The 16,690-nt window shown below is 44.3% G+C and overlaps 1 protein-coding gene across 1 annotated transcript in view; it reads left to right on the top strand.

Moving 5' to 3' along the window:
• The window catches only part of swap70b (switching B cell complex subunit SWAP70b), a 39,658-nt gene extending 27,236 nt beyond the window's left edge, over positions 1 to 12,422 (top strand). The window contains exons 8-12 of the mRNA XM_080505134.1: positions 8,278 to 8,385; positions 9,403 to 9,569; positions 10,538 to 10,736; positions 11,143 to 11,239; positions 11,343 to 12,422. Of these exons, the coding sequence (XP_080361260.1) occupies positions 8,278 to 8,385; positions 9,403 to 9,569; positions 10,538 to 10,736; positions 11,143 to 11,239; positions 11,343 to 11,461 (690 nt within the window). The 3' untranslated portion in view covers positions 11,462 to 12,422. The remainder of the gene's footprint in view (positions 1 to 8,277; positions 8,386 to 9,402; positions 9,570 to 10,537; positions 10,737 to 11,142; positions 11,240 to 11,342) is intronic.
• The last annotated feature ends 4,268 nt before the right edge of the window (positions 12,423 to 16,690 follow it).

Genomic DNA, 16,690 nt, shown 5'->3' with positions numbered 1-16,690 from the left:
GCTGCCAAACCAGCAAACAATCACCATGGAAGCTAGTAAATTAGCATTAGCCTCAAAGTCATGTCGTCCAGGTGAATTTGGAAAAACATGCATCATGCAACAGCTATAGGAGACAATTGTTTTGTACATTTCACTGTATTTTGCACTGGAAGGTTTCGTTAAAATAGATGGATATTTTAGGAATGTTCTCTATTAATTCTTTGGTTTTTGTGAAAATATCAACATTTTAATCATGTATGCTCTGCACCACAACTACTTAAAGTTACATTTAATGTTTAGATTTAAAGGATATTATGTCAGTACTTTACTGGTCCAGCCCACCTCAACATGACATTGGGGTGTATGTGGTCCCTCATTTAAAACGTGTTTGACATCCCTGCTATGCAGCCCCGGCTTTGTACTCGTCAATGTTTTTAATAGAACTTTTGTTTTGTTCCTTTCAAGTATGTTAACACTACCATGTCACTCTGACCTCCAAACTAATTCAACAACATTCCTGACATATCTGCACCTCAGTCTGAAGAGATGACCTGTTCTGTGACTCTCTGTCTTTCACACACAAGTACACTGTCACAGTGTCTCACTCCAGTTAGAAGTCGAGCTCAAAACTGAAGTGGTGTGTGAATCTGGCTGCATGCTAATGAATGGCCACAATGGACTGGCAGCACTGAGTGTTCTCCCTCTACTGGACGCATGAATGCTCTATCAGCTGTGTGAAAGCAGCCTGCCAGCACAGAGCTGACATTTGTACTGAGTAAACAAGTCTTTCCTGCTGGGCGGGAGGCGTGCTCTTCACATGCTGTGGTAGAATGTGATCACCACCGTGATGATCAATATCTGCTTTCTGTGTTTGCCTTGACACTGCATGGAGGTTAACAGGAAGTGCAGCAGAGTTTTAACAAAGTTCTGAATGCTTCTTGAGAGGTTTTCAGTCTGTATTGATGATGTGAATGTCTTTTTCCTCCGTGTGGATGAGATCTGAGACTGTGGAGGGTTCCGTCCCAGATGGATGATTCCCATTTAGGCAACTTATACGTTGATTATTTGTAACATTTCAGTGACCTGGGATGAATAGTAATGTGTTTTTGTTTTACACATAAAGATACATAGTTTAAAATCGTGGCGGGGGAAGAAAAATTTTAAAAAGCAAGTCGGACTAAAAACACATCTTTTAATTTATTTATTTGTTTGTTTGTTTATTTGTTTATTCATTTATTCATTTATTTATCTATCTTCATTCCTATGTGCTTTTACAGGGAAAAGCCCAACATATCCACATGAGCAAGCAGGTTTCTCCCCCAACTGGGAGAAACCTTTGTAGAAACCAGACTCAGAGGTGGCGGCATTCTGCGGACCGGTTGGGGTGAAAGGATGGAGGAGAGGAGAGGAGAGACAGAGAGATAGACTTGGTGGGGAGATACATACAATACCCTTGTTAGTGCTACATATATTCCTTTTTTTTTAATACAGTAATCACAGTGATCCAAATATTTTACAACTGTCATGAGATTAAACCAGCCTGAGCAGCAACAGAACAAAAAGCTAAACAATCACAACAACGATAACAAAAGCAAAAACAAAACGACACAAAACAAAGAACAAAAAAACATGATTTTGATAATTGACAGAACAATAGCAGAAAATAAGAAAAATCTGCAGCAAATCTCATCAATGAGGAGTGGAAGTGTGTGTGTGTGTGTGTGTGTGTGTGTGTGTGTGTGTGTGTGTGTGTGTGTGTGTGTGTGTGTGTGTGTGTGTGTGTGTGTGTGTGTGTGTGGTTTGTCCACTGGATGTGAATGGAACTGTTGTGGGGGGGCCCGCAGTACCCCCCCGGGGCCCGAGGCCACCAGGGCCGGATGTCGCCACTCCAGCACCCGGCAGCCCACCGGACCCGGGGAGGCCCCGACAAACCCCCCCGGAGAGCCACGCCCCAACCCGGAAGGCACCAGACGGAAAGTGCAGAGAGGACCCCCCCCCCCAGGCCAGAGGGGCCCACAAGAGAAGGATAAAGGGCGCAAAGCCCCAGGCCCCGACCCGAGCTGCCAAGCCGGGACCAGCCGGTGCAGGGCCCCCAGGCCACGCGGGCAGGGACCCCCCCCCCAATCCCGGCAGCTGAGCCCTCCACTCCCCCGAGGGCCACCCCCCCCAACCCGGCGGGACAGAGAAGGCCCCAGCCACCGAGCCGCAGACCAGTCCCCCCCCCCCCCCCCCCCCCCAGACCAGGAAGAGTGAAGGCCCAGCCGGGATTTCTTAATATTTCCACACCATTACTCAGATATGGAAGAACAAAGGAGTTATATAATAAGTTGAGTGAATTTTGATCTAATGCTGATTGGAGTTTACACATTATGCCAATATTATTAGCTAATGTTAACTTCAGGATATTTATATGAAGCTCCCAACCGGACTTTTAATCAAAAGTAATTCCTAGAAATGTATTCATCGCATCGGTCAAAAAATGCATCAAAAAAGCTTAATGAAGATGAAAAAAAACACACAAGTCGCTCTGAACTATGCTGCATTTATTTGAAAATGTAATTCATAATTCAGTACTTAATTCAGCTCTCTGGCCTGCTGCAGCCCATGAGCTACACATCAATGTGAAATTAAGTGGAACTTGTGGAAAGAAATGTGCTGCTCTACCTTGTTTACCCATGCTACCGGACTCTGTGTGCGTCTGACATAATTATGTCAATACGCTCTGTCCTCAAGACGCTCATGGATTTCAATTCCATGACCCATGAAACCTCCCGTCATCGAGCAGTGAGTCGGTAAATTGAAATTAAACAAAGAAACATGACCTGCAACGTGTAAAAATGGAGAGTCGAGCAGGAAAAGTGTCATTTCAACTCTGACTGGAATGGACAGTTTAGTTTTCTATTACAGCTCATGCTTGATCTGCACACAGACAGAGCTGACAGCAAAGTGGATGATCACTTTAACTTTCTGCATGCAGGCAGCATTTATTCCAACGACCCTCCAAAGTCCCACAGCCACAAAACAAATTTAAAACACAAGGTGATACAAGCCCTCTGTGTCTACGACACAAGAGAGCACAACAGTGGCACCATTGCTGTTTTCATGGAACCTTGCCAAAGCTAAGAAACCATTTACTGATGATGAGTTAATTAAGAAATGCACAATTGATATGGTTGATGAAGTTTTGAGTTACGGCGAGAATAGCAAGACAATTGTGGAGCTGGTGAAGGTGCGTTTAAGCATAATGACGGCAAGTTTGGTGACGATCAGGATTTTGACCTGAATTCTATGATTCAGGACCAAGGCGTCACCCCGTCATGGACAGTCGCCACCTTTTATAATGAGTTGCAAGTAAGAGCAGGAAACGGTGACAGATCATCGCAAGTCGTTACGCACCGTCAGCAGTATTGTTCCGCCCTGTTGCAAACTGCTGCTCAAAGATGCTGCTCAAAGGCTGCTGTGCGCCATCATCACATTCTGTCATTAATGTGGCGAATGTGGAGAATTTGTTATGTTCAGTTGTGGATTTTGCTATTCGAGACGTGTCCAGGCCGCACCAGAGGAAATGAAAATCACCGTCTCAGGTGCGTCTGGTGGAGGCAGGTATTCACCCAGGGTGTAAAACAAGGCAGGTAAAATAAAATATAAAAATACATGTCTCCTCTCACACCCCATTATTCTACCAACAGCTGCTGAACAGTTCACACACTTCACATCACTCAGCAGGTTCATTTATATGGCAGTTTTTATACTTCAAATACAACAGACCACAATTAACAACAATAAATGGATGAAATAAGAGAACAGAAACAAATGCAGCATTGAAACAACAAATGTGGTATTTAAAGAGTAACCAACTGTAAATCTCTCCCTGTATTTCTGTCTCCATCTCTCAGTGTGTAAATAATGATAGTTCATTTTACACTTCTTTTTTTCAGGAGCGCTTTTTTTTGTGACTCAACACAGGTTTTGAAGATCCCAGGTTTAAATTATTACTACAACCACCTTGACTGCTATTGCTCATAATAATAATGATAATAACAATAATAATAGTAATAATGGTAACATCAGCTAAAACATCTGCAGTAAAACAACTTTTACTGACAGTGCAAAACACCTGTGACTGTTTCAGCCCTTGGTTTGGCCTGCTGGTCTGATTCTGGCTCGGGGGGGGGAAATAATAGAGGACCCCTGGTGTAGAGGGTTGTGGGGAAAAAATGGTAATTGATTAATGGCATTACCATAGGTGACAACATGATCAAGGGTGTGATTCCAATAATGTGTGGGTTTATTTCCCTTTTGCGAAAATCCAATTGTGTCCAGTAATGAGCTAAATGCAATATTGAGGCTCATCGTCAACATCATGGTGAAAGTCAGCCATTTTAGTGAGTTTGTCTGAGTTTAGTACTAAATTGGAGCGAAAGTCTGGTAATTCAGGTAAAAACTGGGAGTGTGGTCCTGGAGGGCGGCACACGACCACAAATACAACTGGCTTCTGTGTTTTTCAGCCGGAGTACATGAGGTTCTGAGTGAGACTTTCATAGGATTTAAATCTGGTTAGTTTTAGTTCTGGGACTAATAAGAAGACTAGAGTTCTAAATAGATGCTTCTCCTCTTCCTTGTCCAGTTTCTCGGGGGGATGTGATAAATAATGTGAATGGTCTGGGTCGCTTCATTTAGGCTAAGATATTCATCCCTTTTAGCCATATTTCAGTGAGGGTGAATAAATCAAAGCTGTCAGTTATCAGTTCACTGACAAGTCAAGATTTGGACGAGAGCGATCGGATATTTAGAAATTCACATTTGATTGTTGTGGATTTTTGTTCAATGACAAAGAAGGTTTTGATTTTTAATTACGTTGCTAGTATTGCAGCCTTTCCTGTGGATCTCATTTTGCCTTTATTTAGATATTTTATGATTTGTATATATTCTACAAGATAAGCAAATAATTGGTTGTTGGAGGGTGATTCGTGCGTGGGAGCAACAGTGAAGCGTGCAAGACTGTGACTCTGTTCAAGAGATGTTGCACTGTACTCATAAAGGGATGAACACGCCGAGGAGTCCTGAACACAGTAGTTCTGTGTTAGTGCACTGGAACAGACGGGACTGTACAGAGCTGATGTGTAATGGTACAGAAAAGACGACAGTTAGCCTTTGTCTGGGACGGCAGACTCTGAAGGCACCTATTGAGGTGTGAGAGCTATCTTACATAAATGTTTGTCTGAATGCATAATGGACAAGCACACACACACACACACACACACACACACATACACACCAGTTCTCAGAATCCTTTATTGCACCCATAGTGCACTGCAACTTCTGGCCTTTCCAGTGCGCCCACAAACCTTTCAAATTGCAACGGTATTGCAGTGATGATGACAGCGATTAGAGCATTTGACAGCGATATTACAGAGTTGAAGCCGGTCACAACCTGTTTGCCCTTCCGGTTCAGCACAACCCAATACAGGAAACCTTACCTTATATACTCACAGTGCCACCCAATGGTCATATAACAAGCCCAATTTGGCTCAGACAGATCTGATCTGGATTGACAAAACCAGACATTCAAAATTCTTGATAAGTGGTACTACAAAGCAGGTTGTCAACTCAGTAATTCAATCCAGGGTTTTCCCATCAGGATCAGTGCGTATTCACATAAAAAGGGCGGAGTTGGCAGGGTGTGACCAATCACAAACCCCACATAGCAAGTTATGTAATGGGGGAGCAGACAAAGTATGCAAAGTTCAAACACATCACCCAAGCCAAGAGTAACATTGTTTCTGCAGCCTACATCAGGAAGGTATGCTGTAGAGCAGCGGTCCCCAACCCCAGTCCCCAACCCCCGGGCCACAGGTCATTTGGTAACTTACATTATTTCCATTTAATTTTTTCTCAGAGTCTGAACAATGTTTTATTTGGAAAAATGACCAGATTCTCTCCGTTACATCCATTTGTGACTCACACTTGTCTCTGTCACGTGACACATTAGCGCTGATATTAAACCCACAAGCAGCAAAATGAGTATTAAAAAAAAACGTCCTTGTAAAGTTTCTTTGCAAAGGGGAAAAGGAGGCAGAAGAATAACATAAAAGTATGTAGAAAGACATATAATTACACAGTGATTCATGTTTATTATCATATTTACAAAATACTACAGTTTTTGTGTTTGGTCGTACCATTTAATTTTGTAGTATTTATCCGCCACACCTATACCCTCCACCAGGTGCTTGAGGGTTCGTGGGAGTTCGCCCAACCAGTCCACATGTGTTTTGTGGATCTGGAGAAGGCGTTCGACCGCGTCCCCCGAGATGTCCTGTGGGGGGTGCTCCAGGAGTACGGAGTCCGGGGTCCCTTGTTAAGGGCTGTTCGGTCCCTGTACGCCCGGAGCAGGAGTTTGGTTCACATTGCCGGCAGTAAGTCGGACCTGTTCCCTGTGCACATTGGCCTCCGGCAGGGGTGTCCTTTATCACCGGTTCTGTTCATCATATATATGGACAGAATTTCTAGGCACAGCCGGGGGCCGGAGGGGGTCCGGTTTGGGGACCACAGGATCTCATCTCTGCTATTTGCGGATGATGTGGTTCTGTTGGCTCCATCAAACCTGGATCTCCAGCGTGCACTGACACGGTTCACAGCCGAGTGTGAAGCAGCTGGGATGAAGATCAGAACCTCTAAATCCGAGGCCATGGTTCTCGACTGGAAAAAGGTGTCTTACCCCCTCCAGGTCGGTGGAGTGCCCTTGTCACAGGTGGAGGAGTTCAAGTATCTCGGGGTCTTGTTCACGAGTGGGGGAAAGATGGAGCGTGAGATAGACAGGCGGATCGGTGCAGCGTCTGCAGTTATGCGGACGTTGTATCGGTCCGTCGTGGTGAAGAAGGAGCTGAGACAAAAAGCGAAGCTCTCGATTTACCGGTCGATCTTCGTTCCTACCCTCACCTATGGTCATGAACTATGGGTCATGACCGAAAGAACCAGATCCCGGATACAAGCGGCTGAAATGAGCTTCCTCCGTAGGGTGGCTGGGCGCACCCTTAGAGATAGGGGGAGGAGCTCAGTCACCCTTAGAGATAGGGGGAGGAGCTCAGTCACCCTTAGAGATAGGGTGAGGAGCTCAGTCACCCTTAGAGATAGGGGGAGGAGCTCAGTCACTCTTAGAGATAGGGTGAGGAGCTCAGTCACCCTTAGAGATAGGGGGAGGAGCTCAGTCACTCTTAGAGATAGGGTGAGGAGCTCAGTCACCCTTAGAGATAGGGTGAGGAGCTCAGTCACCCTTAGAGATAGGGTGAAGAGCTCAGTCACCAGGGAAGAGCTCGGAGTAGAGCCGCTGCTCCTCCACATCGAGAGGAGCCAGCTGAGGTGGCTCGGGCATCTATTTCGGATGCCCCCCGGACACCTCCCTAGGGAGGTGTTCCGGGCATGTCCTTCCGGTAGGAGGCCTCGGGGCAGACCCAGGACACGCTGGAGGGACTATGTCTCTCGGCTGGCCTGGGAACGCCTTGGGGTGCCACCGGAGGAGCTGGAGGAAGTGTCTGGGGCGAGGGAAGTCTGGGCAACTCTGCTCAGACTGCTGCCTCCGCGACCCGGCCTGGATAAGCGGTAGCCAATGGATGGATGGATGGACCTTAAGGCCGGCCCGTGAAAATATTGTCAGTCATTAAACTGGCCCGTGGCGCTAAAAAGGTTGGGAACCACTGTGTTAGAAAATTAACCACTTTGTTGTGTAACTGTGAGATTATACCATATTATTTCATTCCTATTTTGCACAGAACTGTCTAAGCGCTCTTCAATAACTATGTTTTTGTGTCCTGAAAAAGAAAGAACAGTTATTTGAAAGTACAGATTTCAAATCAAAAGACATCAGATATCATGTACTTAAGTGTGTTTTCAAGTTATTCAATGATTGCAATGCTTAATAAACATGATCGCATGTTGAAGTGATATCATTCAGTGTTTTTGTAAACTGTTGTTCAGACAGGTTAATGCCTCTAATCTTAATGTTCAGAAGTGAAAAGATCAACAGAATTAAGTTTGTGTTATCAGAAAATGGAATAAAATACCTTGAGTATCAGTGAAGCTGGTTTCTCTCATCAAATCATAACTGTTATGATTCTGTACATCCTTGGAGCAAGATTCTCCCTGATGCTCTCTTCAATGCAGAATTACATTCATTATGTTCCCTGTATTCATTTAGTTCTCCCTTTGAGTTTGGTCTTTGTGAGAAGACAGTTTGTATTTGCTGCTTTTTTTTCCCTTATTTGACCTTCTTATTTTTAGCGTTGTCTTTTCTTTGCTCAGGCTCTGGAAGAGGCAGCAGCTAATGCGGCACAAGAAGAAAAAAGGCGTCTTCAGACCCAAACTGAGCTCCAGGACCGCTACAGGACAGACCTGGAGAGAGAGAAAATGGTCTGTGATCGCAGATCATCTCTCACGAGGAATCATAGGGCGCAAACTATGTCAGGAAACTTTCACTTGCTCTCAGATCTCCAGTTGAGACAATAGTTATCCAGGACTTGAAGCTAAACAGTCACATACAGCTGCTCAGAGTGAAGCACAACCCACACATCTGTCCTCCCCACACTTAATTATAAATATGTAATGATGTGGCTCAGTTTTTACTGACAGTGTGACCATGTGGGTATCAATCGACTCATATAATTTTTACTTTGAGGTGTTTTTGGTAAGCAGACAACTATATGCTGTGCTTTAAGCTCAGTACATTAATCAGATGTTTATATTCCATCACATTCACTCAAAAAGAACCAGAACATGATCTTCTTTCTTTGATCAATACAAACAGTGCAGCAGAATTTGCTTTAAGTTACACCAGATGCATTTCATTTACATATTGCACAAAGGCACTGCGGCACTGAACCTTGGATGGATTCATAAAGCAGTAGTGAAAGTGGCAGCTGAATGTTAGGGTTGACTTACTCTGTCTAAAATAGATGCATAACAGTGAGCTCATGGGGAAGGTCCACACCCATCCTGTCCTCTGGTGGACAAATACAAATGATGTAGCTTCCCAGAGTGGGCCAGATTAACTTTATGTCTATGATATGACGGCAAGAACAAACATTCAGTTTGAGTTCCGCCAGTAATGATCAACAGAGGTGTGACCCACTCCTGTGTCTGTAAATAACAAGAAAACACAGACTCTGGTCCCAACACTGCTTTTTCAGGTAGAATTACCACGACAGGTTCATTAGTTTTGAACAAAACTTATTGCAGAAAAGGGTTTGGCTTTCTCTTATAGTTCAGACATCCCAAATCACAGCATCTAAAGGTCTTCACTCTAAAATTGACCACTGACCGTTCCCTCTGAGGTTTCACCTCTGCACATAGGTGATTCCATGATCTGGTTGAAGGATTTGGGTCAGTAGTGTTTGAGCTTGAAGCTTTTTTTCTACCCTGATTTTTCAGGTACGACAGCAGATGGAGGAGCAGGTGGCCCAGAAGTCCACTGAGCTGGAGCAGTATCTGCAGCGGGTCCGAGAACTGGAGGACATGTACCATCAGCTGGAGGATGCTCTGGAGATGGAGAGAAGCGCCCGGCAGGATGAGGAGACCGTTCGTAGACTGCAATCACGGTCAGAGCTCTCTCTCTCTCTCTCGCTCTCTGTACATATGTCTTTTTTTCCAGACTTCTGACTTCACATTTCCTGCTCCTTCTTTCCCTCCTGTCTGCTGATGCAAACTTTCCACCTTTGGCCTGACTCGTCATTGTGTATCCTAAAATTGAATCACTGTTAAAAAGATGGTTGAGTTTTCTTCTTCTTTCCAAACCTTTTAAACCCTTCAAATAATGAAATTTGCAGTAAATCAGGTGCTGGAGTTTGCAGTCTGAACCTTTGACTACCCACACTATAGAGCACAGTCTCTCTGCTGTGTAAGCGGAGTCAGTCCTACCTTGAAGTAACAGCTGAGTTTCTGTGAGTCTAATCAGTTTCTATCTGAAGTCATCTGTCCCTTTCTGCATGTCTTCGTAAACAGTGCTAATGCTTTTTACCTTGGAGCGCCTATGAACTTTAAAAACAATCAGTAGTTACACTTTGGCACCACCTGCTGACACACTACATGTTACAGCACCTCACAATATCAACGGAACCATCAACTATTTTGATACTGACAAGGAAAACCTCCACTGCTCATCTGTTTTTCATTGAATATGGTTGTTTTGTGCACTCAGGTGTGTTTTATCTGACCTGATCCTCACCGGGTGCTCTAGTGAAGCTCTTAATGCAGAACCTACGCAAACTTATCATGAAAAGACCCCATTTTATGCCCTTGTAAAGTCACCACAGAGGGTCTGTAGAGCCACTTCATCCCCTCTGTAGAGCCACAACAGAGAGGCCGTCGAGCTGCAATAAAAGCTGAAATGTCTTTGCCTGAACCTGTTTGTAAGTCTCTTGGTTCTGCTCAGTGTCCACAGTCTGATGATGTGGGAGCTGCATGGACGTTCGACTGGACAGAAGCTGAGCACAGTTAAAGCTATGAACTGGCCTGTAACCTGTAGTTTTTTAAAAGTGTAAATCTGTGCTGACTGTACGTGCGTCAGGTTGCTGGAGGAGGAGGCAGCAAAGCGGGTCGAGCTGGAGCAGATCCACCTCCAGCAGCAGCTTGCCATCTCACAGACTGAGGCTGAGAAAAAGGAACTGGAAAAGGAGCGTCTGGCCAAGGAGAGCGCCCTGCAGGCTGCCATGGCCCAGCTGGAGCATCTGGAGAGAGAGAGGGAGGGGGCGCTGGAGCAGTACCAGGTCAGGCTCTTCTCACAAGGCTTCACACTGCACCGTCAGCGCCACTGTAGTACCATCGCTCATGAGTTCACAGTTTGAAAATTGAAGGGTGTATAAATATTGGCGGACTCATTTTTACTCTAAACCAAAAACAGTCACATTTCATGCCGACACGCGCCATTATCCTCACTTAACACACTGAACTCTGATCACAATGGTGCTAAAAGAGTGTAAAACTGTCATGAAGACAAACAATCTAAAACATCAAACATATTCTACTTCACAGACTCCTTTTTTCTTTCTACAAAACACCATTAATTGACATGTATTCAGTGGAAAAACCAACCAAGAAAATGTTGTGAGCCTTTTTAAAGTAGGGTCTGTAGAGCCGCTGACATGAAGAACTTCTGCTGTGTTCTGTTTCCAGACTGTGATGAAAAAGCTGGAAGATGCCGCCAACAACACGAAGACCTGGAAGCACAAAGTGGCTCATCATGAGGGTTTATTACGGCTCATTCAACCAGGTGAAGACCCACAAACACCAAGTGTCTGTTCTGTGACTGCTCTGATGACTGATGCTGTCTCCAAAGATAAGAGTTAGAGTTGTGTCCATGTTTCCCTCCTCAGGCTCTAAAGGACAGCAGATCATGACAAACTGGGGTCCGTCTGCCTTCACTGAAGCTGAGCTCAGTCTGAGAGAGAAGACGTGGCAGGAGACGAAGAACCAGGAGACCCAGGCCCAGTAGATCTGAAGAACCTGGAAACACATCTGTCACTTGAAATTTTGCTTCTTAGTGGATTAAAAACAGATTTAACATTATTTAATGTTTTCTACCAATGGGACATTACTAGTCAGTGACATATAAATATTAGGTCAGGTCTGCACATCACTGGGGAGAACAGCTCCTCAAAAACAGTGCTTCCCTAAGATTACAACCTGACTCCCCCTCAGTGAAAGCCCCCCCTCACACTTCAGAAGCCTCACCTGGATGGTGTCTGTCCTTTCTAACAGGAATCCAATAATGTGTGGAGAGGTCACAGTTTCTTACAAACCAGCACGTAAAGTAGACGTGTGACTCCAATTTGCTGTAATTGTGAGCAAAGCAGCTCCAGAAGAGACGATCACAGTGCTGATCTTCAGCTCCAGGTGGACACGTTAAAGCCGTCCATCTGAAAACCTGCCCAACCTTCTGTAGAGACACAAACCTGGCCTGTGGAAGCCAAACCACTTTACATTGCATCGATTCAATTAAAGGTCTAAAACATTTTGTCTGTGACTGTCCACATTAAATGAAGTTTTTTTATTTTATTTTCATAAAATGTGTTAGGAAGATGACTGTTTATCTTAACTGATGAGTTACTAAAATTTAATTCATGTGTTAGTTTTGTCACCTCTGATTGTCTCTGGAGGATTCTGAGAACTGGTGTGTGTGTGTGTGTGTGTGTGTGTGTGTGTGTGTGTGTGTGTGTGTGTGTGTGTGTGTGTGTGTGTGTGTGTGTGTGTGTGTGTGTGTGTGTGTGTGTGTGTGTGTGTGTGTGTGTGTGTGTGTGTGTGTGTGTGTGTGTGTGTGTGTCTTGCCACAGCTTGTAACGGAAACATGATGATGAAGCACACTTCTCTGTCCTCACACATAAAAACCACAAACAAGTTATCTGAGATTTTGTACATATTTTAACAGGTTTTTCATGTGTCGTTTCTGTAACAAAGCTTTCCTCAAAAACCTGTCACGAATAAAACACATTGACTAAATGTTTATATAGAATGCCACTTTGTGAGTGATGTTTTTTTTTTTTTTATCTTTTATTATGTATATATTTAGGTGTGAAGAATTTAAATGAAGTCAAAAAAGGAGCGAATCAATCGAATAGAAATGTTTTTTAAAATTCCATCCATCCATCCTCTATACTACTTATCATGTTCAGGGTCATGGGATACTGGGTCCAATCCCAGCTCACTGGGTGAGGGCAGCATATAACCTTGGACAGGCTGCCAGTCTGTCGCAAAAGCATAAAACTCCACAACTTCATGTTGAACAAAAACATGATGTTAGGCAGTCAAACTCAAATTTGGAGCATCATCTGTGAACAATCCACCAAGGAAAAGGCGTCTCATGGTGGTGACAAATATGTGGCCCACGGACCAAAACCAGTCAACACAGGGTCCAGTCTGGAACACACGACCTCTATTGACCTCCATTTCATGACTACCACTAGAGGGTGGCAGAGAACCAAAAAACAGCTTGTATTGACTTCCGAGCTCCTCTCGGTCAGATCATATAAGGACTGAAGAGTTGAGGTAATCTTTTCCAAAATACGACCAAAAACCTCTCGTGTGTATCTGAGCATGACATACACAGATGATTTGAGTCATGTCAAGAGGCTTAATCAGTTGGATCAGGACTGGAAAGACTGGAAGTGTACTAACAGTCACATGGAAGGTTTATTCTACATACAGTCAGCACTGATCTCTGCCTATAACCACAGTTCCAGAAAGGTTGGATGCTGTGTAGAATATCAACAAGATGTCCTGATTCCAAAAGGTTGATTAATACTTGCATAGTGCTGCTTTGCACTGATGACGATATGAACATTATTTTTATATACTGCATAGTGAAGGTATTTTTTTTTCACTATATGGCTCAGCAGTGCGAAGAAATTTAGTGAAGAAATTCTATAATTCAGAGTGATTTTAATGAAATGGTGGAGTATGTGTGATTTTGGTTAGTTTAAGACTTGTCTACACATTTTCTTCCGTACAGTAGCATTATTCATTAGATAATAGAGATGTGATGTTTGCCAGTGAGTCAGTCGTTGCAACGGCTCTTTCAAGTTAACTAAAAGAACCTGATCGTATTTTGAAAATTGCCCATGCTTTCTCCACTTGTCACCGTGGTACCTGATTAGAATAAATTGTCCATTCATTAATGCTGCCTCATTAATGAATAGCAACATCTCAGAGTCTGAGCTATCCACAGCACTCTCCATTCACATGACTATATGTGTTAACTTCAGCCGACAACATTACAAGAGACAACATCTCGGGCAGAGACGCACAAGACGATGCAGTTAGCATGGCAGGACACAAGGTGGTACTGTTAGTTGTTTTTGTTACAAAACTACACATACAGTACATTTGTGCAGTGAACAATATGCTAACAACGTGAACAGAATGGAGAGTCTCCAACATTTGTATGGATTGATAATGAATTAGATGCTAGAATTGGAGGTGAAACTCATTTATAAAACTACCAAATATGGACGATAAAACTAGAATATGGGCGGGGACTCATGCCACTATGGAGGCCAAAGAAAAGTTCCATCTTGGGAAAAGTGACGGTTGTTGTTTTAACAGACCTCGCAAACACCATGGAAGTTGTGCGGTTACATTCATTCATTTCATTCTTGTGTAAACAAGGCCCGCAAAGAGAAAGACTGATGAGAGACTGTACAGAGCCACATTTACTGCTTTAAGAGGGAAAAGGAGAAATTAGCGACGGAAAAGAAAAGAAAATATAAAAAGAGCCGGAATCAAAGGAAACATATCAGCGTTTGGATGCACTTTTCTGGCGACAACACAGGAGGTAGAGAAAAATGCAATATTTGTCAGAAAAACATTCCTTTCAAATCCGGTTCAACAAACAACTTACACTGCCATATGAAAACTCAGCACCTGTCAGTAATAGTGTGAGATATCAGAAACGACAACTTCTTCAGTACCATTCAAAGCCCTGCAATAACACCAAAAGCCTGATTGTCACAGAAATGTTATTGTGGTAACACCAAAATCACATCCAAAATAATGATTAATGCAAACATTGCATGTTGTGTTCATGAAGAACGCACCAGCAGAGGGTTGTTTGTGTACAGGCAGCTTGGACTGTAAATTACATGTCAGACTGTACAACAACTCACACTTTGTATCGCCTCAGACTGAAGACTCACAACTATTGCGCTGTTTCTGATCATTAGTCACTCTGCAGGTCAGGAAACATCACTCCTGTCGGCAGACTGGAAATGACCCCGATCCAGCTCACGACACAAAAACAAGATTGAAACATCACACGGAACCAGCTACGTTTAGATCAGCCCCCTCCTTTGTAAGATCCCCAACTAAGTTAATTCACTCCATCTTCTCCTCATATCATGCAACAGTCATTACTTTGAGTGAGACGGAGCAGACCAAACAAACACACACAAAAATACATTTCCCAAAATCTGTGGTCCAGATGCGCTTGCTGCATACCACAGTCCAACTAATGTTGCTTTATGCAACACAATGGCCTGTCATTAATGTCAAGTATTGGGGCCGGATGCTTATCCATTTTTCTCCTCCCGCTGGCCTCCTCCCATCACTCCCAGCTTTGCCTGCCCCCCCCCCCAACCCCCAGCAGCGTCTGTATCCCATCAGCATTCTCTCTTTTAAACATCCTCACAATCAGCGGTCCGAGGTTATGAGGCTTGTGGCACGCGTGCAGCATTCCTGGGAGGTGATGCGAAACAGAAATGCATAAAATTCCTGATCTGGAATCCATCGCAGGGGGTTTGTGTGCGTGTGTGTGTGTGTGTGTGTGTGTGTGTGTGTGTGTGTGTGTGTGTGTGTGTGTGTGTGTGTGTGTGTGTGTGTGCACGCGCGCGCAGAGGGCAGGAAGATGAGTGGGTTGAGTCGTTATTAACGGGTCTCACTGCCCCCTTGAGTACAAGAGTCTACGAGATGATCGGCATCTGAAGACGACTGAGGAATTCTAAATCTATAGGGATTGAAGGTTTTAGGAATTCTGGGTATTTACAGCAATCGGGGTTCTGGGTAAAGCCTTGGGGCCGGTGGAGGTTGGAGGAGTGAAAGGGGCACTCTTGGGACGGTGAAATAAAACGCCTGTTGAACATTTACCATCTTCTGCGCAATAGCATATGACAATTCATGGACCCCAGGGGTGTGATAGCAGAGTATTAGGGGTTCAGAGAAGCATCTGGTGAGAGAGTGGACAAAAATAGCATATCACAGCATCTTCACATTATAGATCTCTTTGGAAGATTAAAAGGTCCCCCGGGGATTCCTGTAAGGGTCAATGATGCAAACAGATGTCCTCCTTCGCCTCATAAAAACAAAGAACGCAGGAAAAAGTGGGCCCAGAGTGCAAGGAATTGGCAAGCAGCATTCCATTTTGCAAACAGCTACAAACACCGTTACTGTCGTCCCCTCTCGTCCGATGAACACACGTTCCTCGTCCCTCTGACGTGGGCTGGATGTGTAAAAATGACTGGATGTGTAAAAACGAGGGAACCAAACAAGCGCAGGGTCAAGAAACTTCATCAGGTTGAAGGGGCATAAGAACATGGAATCAGGGACAAAAGGATCTGGCTCCAATCAGGGCATCTGACTGAGGTTGACTCTGTACCCACAGGAAGGCCAAGCCTGAGGCCACAAGCACGGATGTCAAACCCTTCTCTACCAATTGTTCACAACAGACACAAATGTGTCTTGACAATACAAAGACCCGAGGTGAAGGGTCGCTTCATGCCACTCCCATCTGTGTGCTTACCCCAAAAGGTCAGAGGTTTCCGTGACTACATGTAAGAGGACGAGCACGTCGACCTGTGAGCGCTGTGAGTTTTTGGCACCTGAATGCCCGACACCAGAACCAGCAACCAGTGTTCTGTAGACACACACGGATGCTGCAAAACAGATCCACGCACACATCCCTTTTTAATCTAACTCAGGTGTAAAGGGGCCGTAATAATGTGGCGGTGAGAGGTGACTGGATGTCTACGGTCCTACTCTATCTGTGAGGAATGCTTTACGTGACAAGACAGAAAGACTTCAAAAGTCCAAGTCTCATCCTCTTCCTCCCCCATGAACGCAAAAGAATGTGTGGTAAGGCGCAAATATAAAACACAAGTGTTTCTGTGGAAAATAAAAAAAAGAAGCCCTTCAACCCCCATGGACTGTGCTGCACTGCTGCCAGCGCATGAAGTTA

Source organism: Blennius ocellaris, assembly GCF_963422515.1.
Source record: "Blennius ocellaris genome assembly, chromosome: 11".
NCBI lineage: Eukaryota > Metazoa > Chordata > Actinopteri > Blenniiformes > Blenniidae > Blennius > Blennius ocellaris.
Note: the sequence above shows the minus strand (reverse complement) of the source record. Positions and strands in the feature narration are given on the sequence as shown.